This window comes from Dryobates pubescens, chromosome 21 (genome assembly GCF_014839835.1).
Source record: "Dryobates pubescens isolate bDryPub1 chromosome 21, bDryPub1.pri, whole genome shotgun sequence".
NCBI classification, from domain to species: Eukaryota; Metazoa; Chordata; class Aves; order Piciformes; family Picidae; genus Dryobates; species Dryobates pubescens.
The window spans coordinates 16,361,590-16,385,536 of NC_071632.1; the positions used below are offsets into that span (position 1 = coordinate 16,361,590).

The window sequence follows — 23,947 nt, forward strand, 5'->3', positions numbered from 1 at the left end:
GGACAATCTTGTTTCATGATGATGGGGACAATCTTGTTTCAGTGTTGCCCAGTGACAGGACAAGAGATAGTGGGCACAAACTTGACAATAGGAAGTTCCATCTAAACACAAGAAGGAAATTCTTTGATGGTGGTGGAGCACTGGACTAGGCTGTCCAGAGAGGTGGTGGAGTCTTCACCTCTGAAGTCATTCAAAAGCCACCTGGATGCCATCCTGTGTAATCTGCTCCAGATGAACCTGCCCTGGCAGGGTGGTTAGACTAGGTGATCTCCAGAGGTCTGTTCCAATCACTATCATTCTGTGAAACAGACAAACATATGACACCCTTCTCTGTTTGAGCCAGTCTTGCACCATGCATGCATCCCTCAGTAGAGATATTGTTCCAGAGTTCCAGCACAAAGAAATCCATTACCTGTTTGCTGTATTCTGGGTCTGTACATGTGCTCAGTTTATCACCATCTTCAAATCCCTCACTTGTATTCTCCTCCTCAGCTATAGGGACAGAAACAAATATATTGGGATTGGCAACAAAATCTTCGAGCCCTGAGCATTTATCCTCCTTTTTCTCAACCCATTCGTTATTGTAATTCTCTTTGCAATTTCTCATTTCCTCAGACTTGAAGCCAAGTGGGTTCTGTGCAGTCAATTCAATTTTCTTCCTGTGGGCTTTCTTTCTGTGCCTGAGCTTTCCATAACAGGTGTCCCACGTAACCCTCTTCACAAAGTGAAGTCCCCTGTGAATCCGAGCAAAAGCAATTCGAAGATTGTTCATCTCTCTGTCATCCTCTGCTGTCTGGAGACAGTCAGCACTGAAGGAATTCAGCAGCAGGGCAATGAAAAGGTTGAGAACCTGAAAGTCAATGAAAGAACAGTAAAATTAAAAGCCTGGGGAGAAGCATTCAGAAATCTAAATTCTGACTTTGAAGAACACAGGTACTGTCAAAGTTCAGTCTGACTGAACAAAACAAGACAAGGTGATGACTGCGACGTTGTGGTTGATGAAGTGAACTTCTCTCTCAGAAACTTCAGTGTTCCCATCAACATCTTCCCCCAAAACATTAAAACAGTAGCAAAACCAGGCTTGTGCATGCCAAATGGGTTATTTGGCCAAAACCGCTTGTCAAAGATTATAGCAGGAACAAAGACTCTCAGTGTGGCTGGTGAGTTTGATGTCTCTTCCTTAATTAAAGTAGAATTAAATCAGGCCTCTGTGGAGCTGCTTCCAAAGTCCTGTGAGATCATCTTCAGGCCCAGCAATTCCATAAAACATGCAGCACTATCCCAGAAATCAGAACCAAGATCACACAACATGTGAAGATATGGACAGCAGCTCAAAGGTGAAAGGCAAAAGAGGCTTTTGCAGACTGTAACACCCAGGTTCTGTCAACAAAACAGCAGTTAAACCTGCTTTTGAGTAAATTTAAATTAAATTAAATTAAATTAAATTAAACTAATTAAAATAAATTAAATAAAAAAGAAATCAAATAAAAGGAAATTAAATGAAATAACTTTAAATAAATTTAAATAAAATATTTGTATTCTAAAGGGAATGGGAGAATTTTTTTTTTCCCTGTTTCAGTTTGAGATAGGACCTATAGATCTTAATTTTTATCATGTTAGAACTTGGCAAATAGCACCCCTGAGTCATCCACAGACTGCAGTCAACGGAGAACATTAAATGCCCAGAGACTAGCTCATCCCATCAGTTTTAGTTATTGACCTTTGGTTGGAATAAATCTCACTCTCAGATACCTCTGTTTCCTTTGATAAAAAGAAAGCCTAGACAATGAGTGCAGGCTAAGCACTTCATTGTGTGATATGAGTACTGCTCACATCATTTCATGGCTGAAATCAATCACTGTGGTGTAGAACAGGCAGGACTTTAAACTGGGCAATTTGGACTTCAGCCACAGAACAGGTATTTCCCATAAAGGGTTGCCTGAAGTTAATTCTTTTCAGTGGTTTCTTAAATTAAACTTGGTGTAGTAATGATAATGAGAATGACATAAGAAATAAAGCCACTGAAAAGATATTTATGGTTTGGGCATTAAGAAAGGACAGGACTAGGAAGGCAGCCTGCCCCTTATGCCCTGGTGCAGGAGTAGGGAATGCAAGAGTAGGAGTTAGCTCTTGGGTGTAGAATCTGCCATTAGCTGATAAAGAATTCAATGAGATCTTAATAAAAATTAAAATAAGCTTATTTATAAAAGGACTTCAGCACTTAGCTTCATTAATTCAAGCAGGTAAGCCACAAGCCTTACTGATTATTTACATCCAAATCCCAAGATGTGAAGAAACGTAGCTTGCCTGTGTTGTATTCACTGCAAAGATACTCCTTGTCACATTGGGAAAAATGGAAAGGTCAAGTGAAGCTTTGGCCAAAGCACACAAAATGTGAAGACATGGACAGCAGCTCAAAGGTGAAAGGCAAAAGAAGCTTTTGCAGACCATAACACCATGCTGTCAACAAAAGAGCAGTTAAAAAGATTCTACCCTGAACAGGAGAAGAAACTATTGGAAAACTCACCACTAAATTTCCTAGCACCATGACCAGCAGAAAGACCAGAAGGCACAGTGGCTGTTCAGCAACCACCATGCAATCCCACATGGTCTCAATCCATTCTCCGCACAGAATTCGGAAGACAATGAGGAACGAGTGGTAGAAGTCCATCATGTGCCAGCGTGGCTTGCCATTTTTGGATATCTTATACCTGTTCTCCCAATAATCTCTCCCAAAGAGTTGCACCCCTACTATAGCAAAAATGAAAACGATGATTGCCAGGACAAGGGTCAGATTACTCAGTGCTCCCAGGGAGTTACCAATTATTTTAATGAGCGTGTTTAACGTCGGCCAGGACTTCGCCAGTTTGAAGACCCTCAGCTGTGCAGAAACAGAAAACACAGTGTTAGACATTGGTAGGGGTTACTCATCTCTGCAGCATCCAAACTCTGCAAAACACAATTTACAGAGACTCTGCACTATTAAAGTAGTGTGGTATTTGGGCACTGGGACACTATCACTTTTCTTTATTTAAGGCATTTACAGATTATTGGTTTTTAATTTTTATTTTCTTAACTGTGTAACATTGAAAACATGAACTGAACACCTCTTAAAGATGCAAGCCAGCTCGAGCCCCTGGTCAGCATTTGGCCCACCTAAGTGGGTGTCTATACAATGCACTTGATGCAGATAGGATAGGATAGGATAGGATAGGATAGGATAGGATAGGATAGGATAGGATAGGATAGGATAGGATAGGATAGGATAGGATAGAATTAACCAGGTTGGAAAAGACCTTCAGGATCATCAAGTCCAACCTATCACCCAACACCATCTAATCAACTAAACCATGGCACCAAGTGCTCCATCCAGTTTCTTCCTAAACACTTCCAGTGATGGTTACTCCACCACCTCCCTGTGCAGCACATTCCAATGGCCAATCTCTGTGAAGAATTTCTTCCTAACCTCCAGCCTAAATCTCCCCTGGTGCAGCTTGAGACTGTGTCCTCTTGTTCTGTTGGTGGTTGCCTGGGAGAATAGACCAACCCCCACCTGGCTACAACCACCCTTCAGGTAGTTGTAGACAGCAATAAGGTCTCCCCTGAGCCTCCTCTTCTCCAGGCTAAGCAACCCCAGCTCCCTCAGCCTCTCCTCACAGGGCTGTGCTCCAAACCCCTCAGCAGCTTTGTTGCCCTTCTCTGGACATGTTCCAGCAACTCAACATTTTAAGATTAAGGTGCCTGACTTAGGTGTAAGACAAAGGGCCAAATCTGGGAGCCTGCCTGCTGTATTACTGCAGAAGGATTCTAATCTTTTGTTAGAGCAACCATGATCAGTCCTCGGCATGTGATATGAACACTTTTAACATCATTTCATGCCTACTTCTAAGTATTGTTTTTCTGTATATGTACTGTGACATCTTTTCCCCTAAATTCCCTGTGCTAGCTTTTAATTTTTGACATCAGTTTCCCAGCATGCCTACCCTGGAATCACTTTTCCTGTAAATATTTCTTGGTATATTCAAAATAAGTATGTCATTAAGCAAATGTCTCTAATGTCACTGGGAGCTGAAGAGTCTATCTCTTATTCCTAATGCCATGAGGATCCTATCTGCAGGCAACAGAAGCAGTCTCTATCATTTTCATAAAGTAAAGTTTTATGTAGGTGACTAAGCATGAGCCATTACCAGTCTGAAGGATCGTAAAACCGACAGGACTCCTCCTTTTCGCCTTTCTTTCTTGCTTTTGTGCTTGGGGAAACTGAGTTCAATTAAACTCAGGGTGACAATCACACTGTCAAAAATATTCCAGGGCTGCTGAAAGTAATAATAGGGATCTAGGGCAATGATTTTCAAGATCATTTCTGCAGTGAAGATCCCTGTAAAAACCTGTGAAAAAGAAGCAGCAGCATCAGCCTAAAAGTAGCCATGAACTTGATCATGTTCCAACAAAGGACATTCATGGACAGGTCAAAAAAATCCATTTATTATGAGCTTCTAACACACTCTCAATTAAAACAGGAGGATTGTTTTCTGCCTTCTTGCCAATGTGTTATAGAATCATAGAATGGTTTGGGTTGGAAGGGACCTTAAAGATCATCTAGTTTCAACCCTCTGCCATGGGCTGAGACACCTTCCATTAGAGCTGGTTGATCAAGACCTTGTCCACCCTAGCCTTGGGAGCAGGCATCCACAACTTCTCTGGGCAACCTGTTCCAGTGTCTCACCACTTTCAGTGCAAAGACTTTATTCCTAATAGCCTGTCTAAATCTACCCTCTTCCAGCCTAAAGCCATCCCTCCCTGATCCTATCACTATAAGCCCTTGTAAAAAGTCCCTCCCTAGCTTTCATGTAAGCCCCTGTCAGGTACTGGAAGGCTGCTATTAAGTCTCCCCAGAGCCTTCTCTTCTCCAGGCTGAACAGCCACAACTCTTGCAGCTCCAGTCCTCATCATTTTTGTGGCCCTCTTACAGACCCACTCCAACAGTTTGATGTATCAATAAAATCTGGGAATTGTCTATGTTGGAAATTTAGAGCTTATAAATGGAGAGTTTGCTAGTCTTTATTTTTTTACAATTACTCTTGATGTCTCAAGTGAAAACATCCATCAATCAATCCTTGGTATAAAATGTCACATAGCTGAGAATTTACTTACCAAGTTGCCTACATTAAGCATGAATTTAAAACCGTCTGACATATTATTGTGCTCCAGTGCCATGAACAAAGTGTTCACCACGATGCAAATGGTGATGGTGAGATCAATAAAAGGATCCTTTATGAAAGCAGACACTTTTTTCTTGATTCTCAACCAAAGCGGACAACAGTCCCAAATGAGATACTTCAAAGCAAAATCACTCAGGCACGGTGGACATCTCCTCTGAGATTCTTCAAGTTCTAAATGCAAAAGAAAACTCCACTATAATTAAACTCACTGAGCAAGATGGGGAAATGACAACTTTAAGTATTCAACAGACTAGAGAAGAAAAAGGAAACCTCACATTCCCCAGAGCCCCAGAGCTTCCTTGCACCTTCTAGCATTCATGTTGTCCTTATAGCAGCCAACAAGCTTGAAGGTAAAACTCAGAGGAAAATTAATTCAAAATGCACTGATGCAAACTTCAAAAACCTTTGGGTCAGGTTTTATTTGCCTTAGTCTCAGACCTGTCCTACAACCATCTGACTAAGTACAAATGTTTATGATGCAGAGGCTACTCTGCAGCTTCTCACACTCTTGTAGGTTGACATAGCAGCTAAGGCCTTTTTCACCTTATCCCTGTGGAGAGGTCTAGGACACTGCCAGCATCACACTCAATACCTTTTTGTCTCTTTTGACTCTCAAGAGAGTCTAGAGTGTCAATGGCAGCTGCAGGACTTCTGGTTGTACTTGAGGAAAATCCAAACTACAGTGCCTGAAATTTGGTCTCGGGTAACTTCTACTGGAAAGGTCCTGTCTACAGTTTCCCAGGAACTGCCACAAATGGTTTTGCTTGCATGATCTTGTTAATTCTGCATCCCTGTGGCATCACATGTCACAGGGTCAGGAGGAGAAAATTATGCCCCTCCTGCCCTATGGATGCTCCAGAAACTCCTGCCACCCTCTCTCTCTCTCTCTCCAGTCCCCTTCTTTCTCTGTCCTACAAAATGAGATCTACCAAATAGGCAAAGGATGTGCTCCAGTGCCTAAGGACTGTGTCATCCTGCATTTTTATTTTTTTTTTAAAAGAGCCAAATTAATGATAAAATTCCCAACGACTCACCTACAAATCTCTGTTAACCTTTAAGAACTGTATTGACATTTTGGTCTTTCATGCTAGCATTACCTTAGGATTGAAATAAGCATAATGAGGAACCACTTACCCTCCAAGACACTGGTAATTATGCTGACTACGCTTGCTGCCCTTTGTCTCTGAAGTGCCTCGTTAAAGTGCTCCACTGACAGATGAGGAGGCAAATGCATCATGCTGCTCTCATCATTTACAGCTGCCTGCTTGAAGAAGTAAACATGATTAGGGAGATACCATGGGAATAAAATGAAATAGAAAGTGATGATGGGTAACTATGAAAGTTAATAGGAACAGTGACACCCAGCCAGAGAAATGTACCTTTTTTTTACAAGATGTAATAGATGTAGAGAATGAAGGTCTTACTCTTCAGCAGTAAAGCTGCAGTAAATGGATCCTGCAAGCATGTAATAAGCAATAGGGCAAGCACAGACCTTGGAAATAAGTGTACGAGGGGAAACAGGCTTAGGAAATATCCTAACTAATGGAAAAAGAGAGAGATTAAGGATAAACTGGTAGAAAAGCATCTCTGTCCTCTTGGAGAACTTACAAAGCTTCTGCATGATGCTAAACGTGATAGGAAAGTGAAAGACATTCGAGGTATTGATCAAAATTACTATCTTGGACAGGGGATGGGATATAAAAGCTCCTTGGTGACTTGTAATCCCAGCACTAGGAACCTTCAAAACTATGTTAGTACAAGTGGCAAATAGCAGAAACATAAAGGAATGCTGAAAGAATTTATCAGATTATTAAAAGTCACTTTCTCCTGGCAGCTTATAAGCCACTCATATCAGTAAACTTCATTTCACATGACTCTTTGGCATTACGTTGGAGCTCTTAAGAGATGAGAAACTTGCCACTTAGAGAAAAAAAACAAACCACACTAGGAAGCATATATTTAAATGAGTATCTTTTCCTTACCAGATTCCCTTTTCCCGGGTCTTCCATTACTGGTGGGAGCATAACTCCTTCAGAAGACACTGGATCTAGACTGTGCACTCTGCTGCTTCCCCCTCCCATCACTGAAATCATTCCATTGCAGTCATCTGTGTTAGGCCACTTGCTGCCCTGCAGGTAGTTGGGGGTGGCAGGGTGAGAGCTGTGGGTCATCAGACTTTGGATGCTGGAGCGCCTTCCCATCTGCGTGACTGATGGTGACCGCTGCGAGATCTTGTGTTCCCCAGCACTGCATGTTTCCTCATCACCCAAATCCATTCTGGAATCAACTTCCAAAGCAGGTATTTGGAAGTTGAACACGCTGCCATGGCTAGGTCTGCGCTTCGCCTGGTGTGCATACATCAGGCCAAGGAAAGACTGAAAGCCCAGGGGGATAAAGAGAAGATGTCAGATCATAGAGAAAATGTTGGGGAGTGGTCAATGTTCAGAGCTTGGCAACATTTCCTGCCAACTATTGCACATCCAAAATGTTTTATTTGATTTATATTTTTTCAGGAAGGAATCATGGAATGGTTTGAGTTGGAAAGGGCCTTAAAGATCATCTTGTTCCAACCCTTGGCCATGGTCAGGGACAACCTGGCCTTGAACACCTCCAGGGAGGAAGCATCCTGAGCAACCTGTTCCAGTGTCTCACCACCCTTACTGTAAAGAATTTCTTCCTAATATTCAGTCTAAATGTACACTTAAAGCCATCCCTCTCTCATCACTACAAACACCTGTAAAAAGTCCCTCTCCAGCTCTCTTGTGTGTCCCCTTCACATACTGCAAGGCTTGTGCTTGGATTTTCTAAGGACAGATAACAGAATCCTATCAACTATGGCAACAATCCTTATGAGAAGCTTTATATTTATTTTTCAAGCAAGACATTTTTAACTGAGAATGAGGGCACAAAAGTTGAATTCCAATAGTCATTCACTTGTTTTCTCACTATTAATGTATTTTAACTCTTCTTGCAACTTTCCTTCCATCCTTTGCTCTACATTTCCTTTACAAATTAATTTTGACATCTAATTCTTCCTTATCCCCCAAGGTTATTTATTTTAAAGACTTAAGAGTCAACAGTGTTTGTAATAGGATTTGGGTTGTGCTTTCAAGCAATTTATTTTGGCATTAAAATCAGGAAAATCTGTAAGGATCTCAGACTCAGACAGTAGATTACCAACTTTCGTTGATTGTCTGTGGACTGTGATTTGGGGAATTGTTGTTCTTCTTCATTATCTTCTATCCCCAAGGATTTCTTTCTCTTTTTTCTGTTACTTCTTTCTTTGATTTCTTTGGTAGACAGAGGAGAGGCTTCGAGGGAGCTAACTGACAGGATATCATTTCCTTTAAGAGCCAATGACTGAAATGGAAATAACAACATGGATGACTTTTTTTTTTTTGCTGGGTGCTTTGAACATCAGCAGACAGAAAACACTTCTGTGCTCTGCCTTATTTCCCTTTAACAATTTGTGTTTCACAAAGCTCATTAAAAATCTTCCAATATGCCATAACACTAAAAGAAAGAGGAAAGAATATCCCAGCATATGGAGCACTGAACAATTTGCTGCCTGCAGTGTGTTACATGATCACATGTATTGGGCCTGCCAGGAGCAAAATAATCACATTATAGCTCCTATCCCTCCGTATGGTGCACTTGCTCACAATAAAAATGCTCAGTTCGAAAATGGAGCTGTAGAATATATCCATTGCCCCAAATACATGTTCAAGCAGTATTAAAATGATGTCTCTTCATTTGGGATCCTTGGGACTGTATTCACTCCGTGGCTAACTTTCTTCCCCGTACTGAATTTAGGACAATGTTTTCAAAGCTCAGGATTATCTTGTTCCAGAAGCTTCGAAGACATTAAAGTTACCAAGAGACTTTTCGTTCAACTGCGATAGCTTTTGGCTCAGATGTTAGCACAGTTTGATCAAGTGAATGACTGTGTATTTCTCTGCTCAGCAGCCCACAAGGATAAAAAAGAGAGTTAAAAAAATAAAGAAAACAATTAGCATTTCCTTTTGGAAAGCTGCTTGCTGGTGGAATTTTATATTTTCCAGATTTTTTAATGCTATTTGTCTTACAGTAACAGCAGCCTTTTAATGCTCATTATCTACAACAAAACTCATTGTTTCACAGGAAAAATGCACAGCCAAACAAGAAATTGCTCCTGTAGCTCTAGGAATCACTGCTTTCAGTAAGTCACTCCCACAAGTGACTGCTATATACAGCTGTACGCAAGGAGTGATGTGTTTTCTTACATGACTGACAACAGAACACTGAGACCAACGATTTCAATGAAATAATGTACATCTCACCTGCTCCTTCTGTAACAATTCCATGGCTTCCCGAAGCTTTCTTTCCTTTGCCTCTGTTTCAGCAATGGTGGCCTTGTTCTGGTCTTCGTATGCCATTGTTACTACAGCCAGAATCAAGTTGACTAGATAAAATGAGCCCAGAAAGATGACCAGCATGAAGAAGAATATATACACCTTCCCAGAAGCTCTGAGGGTCTGTAAGCAACACACCCCAGAGATAAAAATTACCATAAAACATATCAAATAAGCTTTCTCTATGTCTCCAAAATTCTTCAGAAATGCTCGGCTTCCTATAAATAATATTTCAGGAAGCCTAATGGAATATACTTTGCTTAGCCCTTCCTCCCTCTCTTTTTCTCTCTGACATGGTTGCCTGTGAATCACTAATCATATACCCCATGAGGACAAGTGAGGAGGCATTGTTACATTTTTGAAGGACAATAGAGGACCCTTTTAGCATTTTCTTAAAGAGTATCTAAACCAGCAGGGTGATAGGGGCTTCTGGGAAGCACATCGACATTGCCTTTCTAGGAGTCACAGCTTGCAAGAAGGGAGAAGGGAGGATATGGGCTTAATGACTTAATAGAATAGAATAGACCAGACCAGGTTGGAAGAGACCTTCGAGATCATCGCGTCCAACCCATCATCCAACGCCATCTAATCAATTAAACCATGGCACCAAGCACCCCATCAAATCTCCTCCTAAACACCTCCAGTGATGACAGCTCCCCCACCTCCCCAGGCAGCCCATTGCAATGGGCAATCACTCTCTCTATGAAGAATTTCTTCCTGACCTCCAGCCTAAACCTCCCCTGGCACAGCTTGAGACTGTGTCCTCTTGTTCTGGTGCTTGTTGCCTGGGAGAAGAGACCAGCCCCTGCCTGTAGCTATTCCTTTTATTTGAGGTTTCTTGTACTGTCTAAGCATTTTCTGCTTCAGCTCTTTCTGTCCCTGGAAGACCAATTGTGAGTTATGCACAAAGCTGGTACCTGCTGGTACAGACGCTCCCAGTAGTCCTGGGTCATCAGGCGGAATAAGGAAAGAAAAGCCCAGCCAAATGTGTCGAAACTAGTGAAACCATAGTCAGGATTGGGCCCAATTCTCAAGCATATGTACCCTGGAGGACAGGTCCTAGAAGTAATCATAAAAAGCAGAGCTCTTTTCAGCTGTGCAGATTTCAAGGAAACCTTGCATCATATCAGAGGTTTCTGATTATTATCCAGCTCTGCATTTCATTAAGTTGTGAAACGGTTTTCTATTCCAGCTAGCACTGGGTGGACAGTAGGATGGAAAAAGCAGCACCCACAACCCAGCAACAAAGGAAGACAGCTGGAGCAGACCACCAACCCAGGGCAGCTCCCTCATCACCAGCCTGAGGATGAGTCCTCTGCCCCTTACTGCAAAGCAGCTACATCTCCCTCCTTGCTCAAACCCGCCCTTGAAAAGCCATGTTTACTTTTTCCAGTTTAAAACTCATGGGCCTACACAGAGAGGAGCATATCTGTCCTGTGCTGTATCTGACACCTCCCTTGTCTTCAGTTCTCTTGTACAATCATGGGGCAGAGAAACACAGCACTTCTGGAAAGGCTCAAAGGAATTTAGACCTGGACAATCAACTGCATGTTCATGCTTTGTTCCCTACGAATTATCTGACTGTTTGCTATATTTTGTTGTCTGCATGCCTGTTACTGCATTCAAGGAAGGCTTGAGATTTCTGCTTCTGTTTTACATAACTGAGCAAATACAGAAGCACTGAGGCAGAGAAAACTTACTAAGAAGGAATATTTGTAAGTGCACTTACCCAGCACCAGGACCACATAGCAAAATATCTGAGGTGCCCTCTTTCCTAGGAAAGTATTCTATAAAAAAGAGGGAAAAATTAAAACCAAAGCACTTTCTAGCCTAATACTTCTGTCCTCTAATGTGAGCAGTGAAGGGTGAGCAGGGACCTGCAAGTGAATGCGCACAGACCTAGAGAGGTTTCCAATGCACTGGGTTGGATAATGTCCTGTCCATGTTCATAAACAGCCATATGTGTATGCACAAATTTCAAACTCAAGGCAGTCTTCAAAAAAAACCAAACAAAGAAGTTTTAAAAACATCATCACTTTGGCCTTGTCTGAATAAAGGAAATGATGAATTAGAAGGCAGAGACTCAAGCACAGGCCCTGGTTTGGTAATCATTAGCACAAGCTCTGATGTACTTTTGGCCCGTAGCAATTAGTCCTCTCCAGGACAGTATACAGACACCATTTGGGGCTGCACAGACCACTTCTGTTTCCAATGAGAGGGGAAAAAAAAAAGAAAAGAAAAAATGAGGTGCCCCATTTTGAGGAGGAAAAAGGAGTGTTTGGCTGTGAAAATATACGCCTTGCCATGTCACTGCTCTGCTGAGTCAAACAGCAGGTCCTAACCCTGCTGAGTTGAGAAATAGAGGTTTCTCCATGAGGATGTAAAAGCTGTGCCCTTTTTGACACCTTCCTCTATTTCCCTTAACATGAGTAACTCTGGTATCTGAGAGAGCACCAAAGCAATAGCTTTAGTGCCAAGAGCTATTTAGCCCCATTAAGGTGTGGGTTTATTATTGCAGATGCAAGGAAGCTCTCATGTCTTTCTGGTGCTTCTCAAGCCTGAGCTGTGTTTACCAGGTAAGAAGGCACGATTCAGAGCCAGCAGGAATCTTTAGTATCATCTGGACAGTACCATGTAAATACTAACAAGTCACTGTCTGGGTTACTTGCCACCCAAATTTTGTTTGGTTTTGTCCTTACCAACCAACAAAAAGTTTAAGCAGATTCAGTGATTGAGCTTCAGAGACTTGTAACAGTGGGCAGCTCTTCATGTTGAAGATGGGAACTTCCCACAAAATGAAAAGCAAAGAACCCCTTAAAATAATATACAATACATTATTTAATAGAAAACCAGGCTTATACAGAATACAGAATGAACCAGGTTGGAAAAGACCTTTGAGATCATCGAGTCCAACCTATCACCCAACACCATCTACTCAACTAAACCATGGCACTGAGGCCTCATCCAGTCACTTTTTAAACACCTCCAGTGATGGTGACTCCTAAATCCTGTAGGAAAAGTCATTTAACTGTCTTTAAAACTGTGTGCAAATCACCCAGCACAGAGGTTGTACGGCATAGGATGTGAACAAGCTTGTGAAGCAACGCAGAGCTTGCAGTTCTTAAGCCTTGCTTTCTCCAGGGCATTGCCTTTACACAGCTGCAATGTTCTGCATTATAAAATAAATTAAAAAGAAATCAGAGGGATTTGTTTCCTGTTTCTTCAGCACATAAAATTAGTAGATTCAGCCAAAGTGTGTTATATCTGAGGTCTCATGTGGTGTTCTGCCTGGTTTGTTTTGAAGTTTGCTTTCAACTGCCATTTTTACAGCGTTCTGTATGTGCAAATGCCTTTTTTTCTTACATGTGTTTTTCTGCTAGGTGCATGAATTTCTTGCAGAGAGTTTTTCCTCAAGAATCTTTTATACAAAGATTTTTTTTTTTTTCCTCCCCCTGGACTGTGAAGTTATTAAAGAAATCCTGTCTGGACAAATCTTTTGCACAGAATGTATACAAACAGCATCCTGTGTGGGGTTTTTTTTCCAAGTATTACAACATTTCCCCTGCTTTTGTCCCTGTACAACTGCTGCTATGTTTGAACTTGCTGGTTGAGCTCTTCTTCAGTAATGAAGGCTTCTTCATATTGCTGGCAGGAATGTTGTCTACTTTGAGTGCATTTTTTCCTGTGTATTGAGGCTTTCCCTTTAGCACAAGGTTTTTCCTTTGTGAATTGAATCTTACAGTTGCTGTCTCTCTGAATGCTTTGGTATGTTTTCAGATTTGTGCTCTATCCTTCCATCAGCAGCCTCATTCCAGATGCCTACATGAAAAATGTATGTTGTATGTATCTTATATAAAAGGTAAAATAAGATACCTATGATATGAAGTAACCTTGACTTTGAATAAACTCCTCTGTTTCAAGCTGAAGAGTAATTCACTGGGCAGCAAAATGAACATGTACAGGCTCTTCAGCATGTAGTGAAGGGTGAACATTAGAGAATTGCAGCAGAGAATGAGCTAATGTTGTTTCAGTTATTGTCACATCATTCTGGGAAACCAAGCTGGATGTTACTGGAAAATTTGGGAGTGCTATTTCTTCTAATGAAGGGAAAGGCTGCATTCCTGGATGCCTGCAAGATGCTCTGGCAATCTGAAAGCCATTATCAGGTAGTTACTCTTCAAAATAACCAATCATCAAAGCATCAATATTATTCACAGGAAGTGGTTACACATGCATGCATAGGGGTCTATACTATCAACTGAAAAAGAACTAAAGAGAGAAATTACCTGTATCATTAGCAAACATTTCATAGAATTCATCTGCTGTAATATTGAGCTCTGTACAGTTCTTGGTACACTTGTATCTCAGATTGCCCTTAAAAAGCTGGAGGCCTATAAGGGCAAAGACACTCAGGCAGAAAACAGTCAGAATCATCACATCAGAAAGCTTCTTAACAGACTGGATAAGTGCCCCTACAATGATCTTGAGTCCTAGGAAGACAATACACAAAGGGAAAATGGGATGAAACACTGAAATTCATTTGGCATACTTGATTAGAGTTAAAGAAACATACAACAACCAACATCCTAAAATTACTGGATAATATCTGGCAAATGTATTTGCAACACAAGTGCAGTTTGGATGAGAGGGTGATTAATATGACAAAAATTTGCTTTTCCTCATTTGATTCAGCCTACAATTTCCAGATGTTCACTCGATCCTGCAAAACATTTAGGCAAGGATGAGGAATCAGAGATAGTTGAGTAATATGCATAATTCAAATGAAATTTCCAGCATGGGTAATATGTGAGGAAAGTGGAAACACTGAAAGCAATACTGAATGTGATCAAAAAAGCAAGAATGAAAAGACAGAGGCAACTCATAGGTTCTTAATTTGTATTTCATCGTGAGAGAGAGCCCACACTAAGAGCAAAAGTGACAAGCAAACTGATTTCCAAGGGATTATGGAAGATGACCAACAGTGAAGTCTTTTCACTGTTTCTCTTGAACTATAGCTCATAGACCAGCTAGAAGAGAATTTTGTAACACTGACATTATTAGATCTTGACAAAATCTTTAGAAGCATAATGGAAATAAATTAAACACTAGATTGTTTCTAATGCTTGATGTATTCTGACTGGGCCTGGTGAAGTGAGACACTGTGTCCATAAATTCAGCGATGTCTGCAATCAGTGAAAGATACAGGGCGGAGGGGGGGGGCAAAACTAGCAAAGGCAAATGCCAACATTTTGATTGGAGCAAAGAATCAGTTGTAAGTAATAGAAAAAACTCAGCAAATAGGTTTTCTTACCTGGAATTACTGAAATGGTTTTTAAAGCTCTCAGAACCCTGAAAGTCCGAAGGACTGACACACTCCCCAAGTTACTAACTGCTCCCACATACCTGCAAAGTCAGGATGGGGTACATCAAGTGGTTAAATGGAGTAAACAGAGCAATTATTTTACAGTGGTCATTCTTAACTGTCAGTCCTTCCAAGCATGGTTTAAGTATTAAGAGACTACATATCAAGGATTTTTCTGGAGACTTAGAAACCCATTTCTTGATTACTAGTGACCTTATGAGGTAGCTCTTGACTTGTGCACAACTGCTTGTGTGTCTGTGTCATAAAATACCATGCATTTAAAATATAAACAAAGATAACATTCAAACTTCCTCATTTCAAGCTGAAACACTAATTGAGCTGGTTTGATCTCCCCTCTGTAGCTGCACTTAACCAGTAAAAAGCTTTCTAATTACTAGAAATGTAATTAGAAGCTCCAGCTATGTTTGTTTGGAGATGAAGAGCCCAAATTTAATCCATTGTCCCAGTATCTCAAACTTACTTTGTCACTCACAGGATTAGTGTGTGTGTATTTGACAGCCCAGCTGTTACACTTCACTGACTGAAATCTATCCATTCACCTACATTCAGAGTATGCAGAACCATAGAATCATTTTGGTTGACAAAACCTTGAGGACTATCAAGTCCAGCTGTTAACTCAGCACTGCCAGGTCACCACTAAACTGTGTCCCTCAGCACCACATTTGCATGTCATTCAAATCCCCCAGGGATGGTGCCTCCACCGCTACCCTGGGAAGCCTGTTCCAGTGCTCAACAACCCTTTCAGTGAAGAAATTTTCCCTAATATCCAACCTAAACCACCCCTGGCTCAACAAACCTCTTGCTCTGCACAGCTCTACTCCCTTCTTGAAAGACCAATATATAGGTGTTACACAGTGGGCAATAAAACAAGGGGAAGAGTCAATGTCCTGGGGAGTTTCAGATGCAATTAGGACCCACAGGGGTTGATTTGTCATACTGGAGGAAACCTTTTGCACCACAGCAACAAGAACTTCAATCACAAGCACAGGTAATCCATATTTTATCTGTTCCCACTTACGCCATAACGATAACAGTGAAATCCAACCAGTTCCAGGGATCTCGGAGGAAGGTGAATTCATTTAGACAGAAGCCTCTTGCCAATATTTTTATCAATGATTCAAAAGTGTAAATGCCAGTGAAAGTAAATCTGAGGGGAGAAAAGTGCCACAAGGAAAACAGCAATATTAACAATTAACAGAAGAGACATAGGCAAACTGTTTACTGTCTAGGACAAGAAACCAATGATGAAGAGAAGTGCTGGAAAAGCTGCTGTTGATTTCAGTGCATTTGAGGCTGAGGGAGCTGGGATTGTTAAGCCTAGAGAAGAGGAGGCTCAGGGGAGACCTTATTGCTGTCTACAACCACCGGAAGGGTAGCTGTACCCAGGAGGGAGTTTGTCTCTTCTCCCAGGCAACCAGCACCAGGACAAGAGGACACAGTCTCAAGCTGCACCAGGGGAAGTTTAGTCTGGAGGTGAGGAGAAAGTTCTTCACAGAGAGAGTTGTTAGGCATTGGAATGGGCTTCCCAGGGAGATGGTGGAGTCACCATCACTGGAAGTGTTCAAGAGGGGATTGGACATGGCACTTGGTGCAATGGTTTAGTCATGAGGTCTGTGGTGACAGGTTGGACTTGATGATCTTTGAGGTCTCTTCCGACCTTGGTGATTCTGTGATTCTATCTGACTTACACAGAGTCTGAGACTGCAATCTAGACATGGCCATTAACATGCATGATTGTGACCTGTTCTTTTTGGCATTCAACAACTTTTTCCCCAACACTTTCACGTGATTCCTCATAATTTACAAACCATGAAGCTCCAAGTTGCTTGCTAAAATCAAGACACAAATTTGTATCTTCCTCTGGTTTCAAGTGGCCAAGTGAATGTGTGAGGCACTGTGTACTATTTACTTTGGGCACATGGCATCCATTTCTGTGCACAATGTTTTAAACACTTAGAGAAATACAAGAGTGCAGGACTTTCAATTTCAGATGGCAATTATTCTTATTAATGGAAAATTATCAGTAAAAGCTCTTCTGGACTTACTGAGTGCACTTAGCATTTCAACAAGGCAGAGATCTCCCTACAGAATTCATGAGGCATTCAGTCAGTAGTCAGCAATGCACTAAGTGATACACATGTAGTGCTTCCCTTTTCATTTGGAAAGAAGTATTCTGAAATTATTATTGCAATGCATTTGAACAGCAGACCTGATGCCAACACTAGATACAACTCTTATCTAACCTTTAATGCTCTCACAGGTAAAGAAATGTCCCAGAATCACAATAAGCTGCGGGTTGGAAGAGACCTCTGGGAATCATTATTCCAACTCCCCTGCTAAAGCAGGGTCACCCAGAGCAGGTTGCACAGGACTGCAATCAGGCAGCCTTTGAATATCTACAGAGAAGAGGACTCCACAGCCTCTCTGGGCAGCCTCTTCCAGTGCTCTGCTAACCTCAAAGCAAAGACTGTTTTCTTATGCTCAGACAAAACTTATGTTCCAGTTTGCGTGCATTGCCCCTTGTCCTGTTGCTGAGCACCCCTGAAAAGAGTCTGGCATCATCCTCTTGCCCCCCTACCCTTTAGATATTGATAAGCACTGACAAGATCCTCTCTCAGCCTGCTCTTCTCCAGGCTAAAAGTCCCAGGTCTCTCATCCTTTCCTTGTAGGAGAGATGCTCCTATCTCATCAGCATCTTCACAGCCTCTCCAGTAGTTGCCTGTCTCTCTTGAACTAGACACAATACTGTAGATGTGGTCTCACTAGGGCAGAATGGAGGGGGAGGAGAACCTCCCTTGACCTGCTGAACCTTCTTAATATACCCCAGGATACCATTTGCCTTCTTGGCCACAATGGCACATTGTTCACTCATGGTAAACTTCTTGCCCCCAGGACTCCCAGGTCTTTCTTTGCAAAGTTCCTTTGCAAAGTTCCAGCCCTAACCTGTACTGGTACATGGGATTATTCCTCTGTAGATGCAGGACCCTACACTTACATATCTCAGCATCTTCTGAACATATCTGTATTGATACCATACAGACTCTTGTTCCTGGATGGATTAGAATTTGCCATTTTCAGATATCTCTAAGTATTTTGGAATCTTTTCCCCTGGGTTAGAATTTTCCCAAACTGAAATATGGAGAGCTGAAATACTATATTTTAAGGAAATAAAAACTTGGGATTATCTAGTTTAAGCATGACTACAAAGGCATGGATTTATTGCGATTTAACATTGGCAGCACTGAAGAAAAGAGCTTTGTTTTCCAGCAGTGTCCTGCAGGACAGGAACTTCTGACAGAAAGCTCTTTTTTTTTAGAGGAAAACTCAACATCTGAATATTATTGAAAAGAATTTTAGCAGAAAGCAACTCTTGTGCTTCATCAGTGTCAGCAGCACTGGGAAATGTGTTCTGATAAAGAGCAAATGATTACTGAGTTCAGAAAGTGGGATAACAAGCTGAAGCAATAGGACAGACATGAGGCTAGTTCAATAATGGAGCGTAATCTACTTTCTCCTGTAACACCATAATTATTGTAGTTATTGAGTTTAAAAAGACCCACATTCCCTCAAAACAAAATGAAACAGACAAAGTCCTAACACAAACAACTTTCCTTCTAAATCCCCCATCAACTCTTGAGTGAAGGCACCAAGATAAGTCTCAAGAATTCAATAAAACTAGAAAATGAAAAACCATACCCACCCAAAGATACTTACTCAACATACTTGTTCCATGAAGCAGATGAAGAATTCTTAGGGGTCTCAGTCAGAGCCATAAATACACAATTAGTTAGAATAGTGCACATGATAAACAAAGTGAATAATGTAAATCATGGGAGTGAAGGCAAAGAATGTGACATCGATTCAGAAATGCATTTAGATCATCTGGCAGTCATAGTTGTAGTATCTGGCTTTGATTTTAGGGCACATGTAAGAACAGCATGCACAGGCATTTGTCAATTCTGAGTCATGAAGAGGACAGCACACAAGCATGGTTGTTCATGCCATCTGGATTTCTTCATGGGCTAGAGATGCTCTAAGCATTTGCAAAACTTGTAAAGGATCCTCAATCATTCAAAGAGCAGGAGAAGAGGATGCAATTTTTTTTGTTTCATTTTATAGCATAGAAGTGAAAAGCTCACCCAAGGTCACGCAGGTGAAGCCCAAACCTGACTGCATTGGCAGAGCTGCACTCTTCTGAAGTCTACATGGATACTTGCAAATGTCTCAAAGAACCCTGGATGCCCAAGTTTAACCAACTCTTGAAACTGCCCAGCTGCTCTGTGGGATCTGCTGACTATAGAATATGAAAGGGAACTTGGCTGCCTAGCTCATGTGTAGACAGCTCCTGGCTCCAGAGGGGAATCTCATGCCTTTTGTCACACCACACCTTTTGGCAATCCAGGAGGTAGATGTGCACGGGAAAGGCATCTAGCTTGTCCATCAGCCATGCTCTTCATTCCCACAAAAATCCCCTGGCTTTAGCTCTAGACAAGGTCAAGCTCTCACCAGCCCAGGAGATGGACTGTTGAAATGTCTATGTCAGCCAACTTACTACCTCAGGTGAGAGGCATCACTCTTCCAGGGATGTCTATACTATGATGAAAACTTCAGACCCACTGTAGCTAACCCAGCACCACACAGCAGGAGATAGCTAGAAACCTAAAATTCACACAGGGATGCTGCAGACTCTACTGGGCTTGAGTCAGCCCTGAGCAACAGCGTTATTATTGCTCTGTTCTCATTCCCCAGCACCAAAATGGAGCAGTACCCTAGTGATTCTTGACATCTACATTTAATGTATGACACAGGATCTATATCACCTTTACATTCCAAGGGCATTCCCTGCAACAGCATCCATGGAAATGTTCCTTTTCATCTAGCAAAGATGGAATATTTTTAATCTGATTTCCTAAAGAAATAAACTTTGTGTGCTTTTTCCTTTCTGTGTGTTTTCATACACATGCCTGCCTATCTCAGCCTTTTTCTCTTAAAATTGGCCAATGGTTGATCAGCTTTGGCACAGGAGTTGAATTTAATTCCTACAGAATTAAACAGAAGATGGGAAAAAGGATAGAGATCTTATTAGTGTTCTCACTGGGACAGGCTTCAGCATGTGAGACTTTTTTTGTGGGACATCAGGAAATCAGCATCAGTGATCAGTCTCAAAACACAAATTGGTAGGAAAAATCAGACTCCAACAACAGTTTTATGAGTACTGAAGTGCTCACAAAACTATTGATTTCTACACAGCACAGAGCACCAGGACAATAATAACTTCTAAGGTAATTCATAAATCAGCCTTATCTGGGGAGAGGAAAAGGCTACATTCATTCAATGATCTCAAATACAGGAGCTCAGCACTACTCGAGGGTCCAGGGTCAAACAGAGCAAATAAACTCAACAAAAGGATATGAATGGACTAAAATTTTAATTGCTGTTCTTCGGATTGGGTGGAAAGGACTGAGGATCCATAAGGCACGTGTAGCAGTAAATCTGAAGATTGTTTTCTGCTTGTTTAGCACTATGAAAACCTTATTAAAAAGAAAAAAGGAAACATGAAATAAAGTTTTCAGGAAGTTGAAGAGAGAACATATTTTTGTGCTAGATCTTGTTGCATCAGTGATGAGCAAGAGCTTGGGTTTTACTTCAGTTTGTTTAAAGGGGAAGCTTCTCTGTAATAGTTTTAATGCCCATTAACTTGGTGATCTTTGAGGTCTTTTCCAACCTTATTGATTCTATTCTATTCTATTCTATTCCATTCCATTCCATTCCATTCCATTCCATTCCATTTCATTCCATTCCATTTCATTCCATTCCACTCTACTCTACTCTACTCTCTATTCTATTCTATTCCATTCTATTCTATTCTATTCTATTCTATTCTATTCTATTCTAATTCTAACTGCCAAGCTGCAGAAGGAAAGTAATCCTCAGCATGAGCTTCTTTTTTAAACCTTGTAAAGAGTTGTGCACATAACTAATCTTGCTTGTGACTGCTGTCTTCAAATGAAGCTCTCGTTAAACCAAGGTGCACAGAGGTAGAAGGGGGAATTGCAGCCTTTACCATTATTTGCTGTTGTTGATAGTGAGCCTTCGACTCTAAGACTGCAGAAATTAGATCACAGTATTAATCATTTCTCAGGCAATAAGCATAATTTCCAATGGATTAGTTTCCATTTCTTTACTCCTGATTAAAAACAGTATTTTGCACTGCTTGTGGTGGCTAGAACATGGTGCTTGAATAAGTAGGTTTTAAGGATTCATAAGCAACTGTTTTAAATAATTTCTCTACTTAGGTGATCATTCACTGTGCATGCAAGTGGAGCATTTGGAACATGATAGAGAGGAAAACAGTGATTCAAACCAAGGAATTTAAGAAAATTCACAAAATTACTATAATTTCTCGTAGATCTGAGCCAAACCCCATTTTTCTTCCTTTATACATTTCAATTTTTTTTCTGCTTCCATTCTTATTCAAATGTTAATCAAGTTTGCATTATTTAATTCCTGTAATTCAAAATTAAGCTGTTTTTAAGAAGATTACAGCTTGTCATTCAGCTGTGCCAACTGCCTGCATTATTATAACCTAGAAAGGGATGATAGTTTTTCCAGAGGGATATAAGCAAAACTATTTGACAGATTGTTCACATAAACTCTTCTTGTCAACACAATCAACCAAATTAAACCCCAAGCATCTTGGTGGGCTCTGACCTTACGATCTTCGTAGTATGGGTCGAGATCCTCCAGTGGTTCCCCAATGAGCTCTGGAGGAGGATTGCCATAGAGAGCTGGTAGCTTTTGGAAAGCTTTTAGGTCAAGCTGAGGACGTGGTTTCTCCTCAGGTTTCTGGTCTATAGTATTTCTTCGACAATTCTTCTTGGCAGCAATCCTCTTTTCAATAGCAGCCAAGGATTCCAAAGTGAACTTACAGAAGCTGTTGGTACCAGGCAGTAAGAACTCAGCCATTTTTCATTCTTTTCCTGTCACTGGTTCTGCCCAAATAATAGAAACAAGTAGAAAGGAAGTCAAGTAACTCTAACCAGGTTAGTTATGAAAATTAAACATCTGGTTGCCCATGCATAGGTAATAACCAACTGAGACATCAGCTTCTAAACTCACTGAAAAGCTCCATGTGGAGATTTCTTCAAAATATTTTCTTTGCTTACACTTTCTGAGAAGACACAGTTGATTCAGTGCAGAGCCATGGAACTATGCAGCTAGTACAATTCCACCCACAGAATGTGAAATGCTCCCATCTAGGATGGGATCACTGCTCAGCCTGCATGGAAGAAGAGCACACCAGGGACACGTAGCCTTTCCATCCAGAAGCTGCCACTGCCACTTCAATATCTCCTTCAAAACTGACTCCATAACTTGCAGTCAGAGCTCATCTTGAGAAGTGTAAGCTGTCCTCAAGGGACAGCTACCAGATGACCTGCTCTTTCACCTTTCCTTTCCAAGCACTATAAACATCCCAGGAAAACAAAGTCTGAATAAAAAGGGCTTTGTTTTACTGCCTGTGTGCTGGCTCTCTATATCTTCCCTGCCATGCAATGCCATTTCATTTCTCTCCAGATACAACATGATTTCTGCTATCCTCACAGTACTGTAGGAAGCCACTGTTGGGAAAACAACAGCTGAAGGCCAGTGACAAACTAACTGCAGTGAAATCTCTTCTGTTTTGCAGTCTGCCTGCCTCTCTGCTTCAATAAGCACACAGCATTACAAATATGAAAAGTAGCCCTTGCTTCCAGCACAAACCAGAAACATTTCTGGAAGAGAAACAAGGCATTCAGACAAGACTATTCATTATTTTGCACTTTTCAAGCTCAAGATAGCAGTTGGGAAGCTGTATGTGGTACTATAGCAAAAAAAAAAATGAAAACCTTTAACATCTACTCCCAAGTTTTCAAAGTCTTCAGCTGGCCAAAGTGGTTTTTGTTTTGTGGATGCTCAGGGTAATTTAGATGTTGTGGTATCAGTAATGAGAGCTGTGAATGATGCATGAAATGACACAATTTCTGTGCAATGCACAGAGGGAATACAATAATGACTTTATTTTGCATTGTGCCAAATCATCCAGACCTACCATCCCTCCACACAGCACTGCTATAAAAGTCTACCTGGTCTCAAAAGTTCACCATTAACATTCTGAGTTTGTGGCAGATTTCTTTGTGGTTTTCTCTCCACTGTTCTATGAAACCATCTTTCAAATCCCAGAAAAGAAAGTTTGAGTGTCACACCATTCTCCATCAAGACTGACTAAAGGGAAAAAAAAAACCAACAACCAAAACCAAACACCATGTTGCTGGCTAAATCCAAGGATGGAAAAATAGGAGGAAACATGAAGACATGTAGAGTCTGCAGGTTCTTGACTAGAGCTGGAGTCCAGGCAGGGAAGTCTTTACTGATGGTTTTATAAATTGCTCCACAGGTGAAGAAATACTAAGGAAAGGAAATAAAGTCTCATGCTTGCTGTGTCACATGTAGCAAAATTTCCATTGATAGAAGCTTCAATCTGTGGAGTAGAAAGCTAGCCTACACTTTTCATTCATGGACAATTCTGAGCTACTCAACCTAAACCTGAATAAAATCTAATGATTATTTAAAAATGGAGTAATCTGGGGGGGGAAAAAAAATGTTCCTGATTCATTCAAGCACCTTTTAAAATATTCCCATAAAAATTGCTGCTGCTCATAGTCTCAGGGAGGACAGCATACACAGTGCAGCTGAGATACATTTAATGTTTTATATGGCCAGGACTAGATTTAGCAATTTGACCAAAAGCAGTAAAAAGTGTTAATGCAAACCCATTTTTGCCCTTGGTGGCATAGAAGCAGCAAAGTATCATTTGGCCTTTTCTCAAGGCTTGAAATACCTGCAAAACAGTGTGACATTTGATATCTTTTTAAAATGTGAAGTTCCTTTAGCTTTTCACTGACTGAAGACCT

General features: G+C 41.0%; 1 protein-coding gene across 1 annotated transcript in view; it reads right to left on the reverse strand.

The window, feature by feature from the left end:
- The window catches only part of LOC104302320 (sodium channel protein type 5 subunit alpha), a 35,924-nt gene extending 13,962 nt beyond the window's left edge, over positions 1–21,962 (reverse strand). The window contains exons 1-16 of the mRNA XM_054171206.1: positions 21,708–21,962; positions 20,409–20,527; positions 18,711–18,818; positions 16,015–16,143; positions 14,925–15,016; positions 13,900–14,103; positions 11,343–11,400; positions 10,531–10,672; positions 9,542–9,736; positions 8,400–8,582; positions 7,205–7,597; positions 6,357–6,486; positions 5,155–5,393; positions 4,188–4,388; positions 2,528–2,881; positions 413–850 (exon numbers count right to left, since the gene is read on the reverse strand). Coding sequence (XP_054027181.1) covers positions 413–850; positions 2,528–2,881; positions 4,188–4,388; positions 5,155–5,393; positions 6,357–6,486; positions 7,205–7,597; positions 8,400–8,582; positions 9,542–9,736; positions 10,531–10,672; positions 11,343–11,400; positions 13,900–14,103; positions 14,925–15,016; positions 16,015–16,143; positions 18,711–18,818; positions 20,409–20,527; positions 21,708–21,962 — 3,240 coding nt within the window. The remainder of the gene's footprint in view (positions 1–412; positions 851–2,527; positions 2,882–4,187; positions 4,389–5,154; positions 5,394–6,356; positions 6,487–7,204; positions 7,598–8,399; positions 8,583–9,541; positions 9,737–10,530; positions 10,673–11,342; positions 11,401–13,899; positions 14,104–14,924; positions 15,017–16,014; positions 16,144–18,710; positions 18,819–20,408; positions 20,528–21,707) is intronic.
- Positions 21,963–23,947: the final 1,985 nt, after the last annotated feature.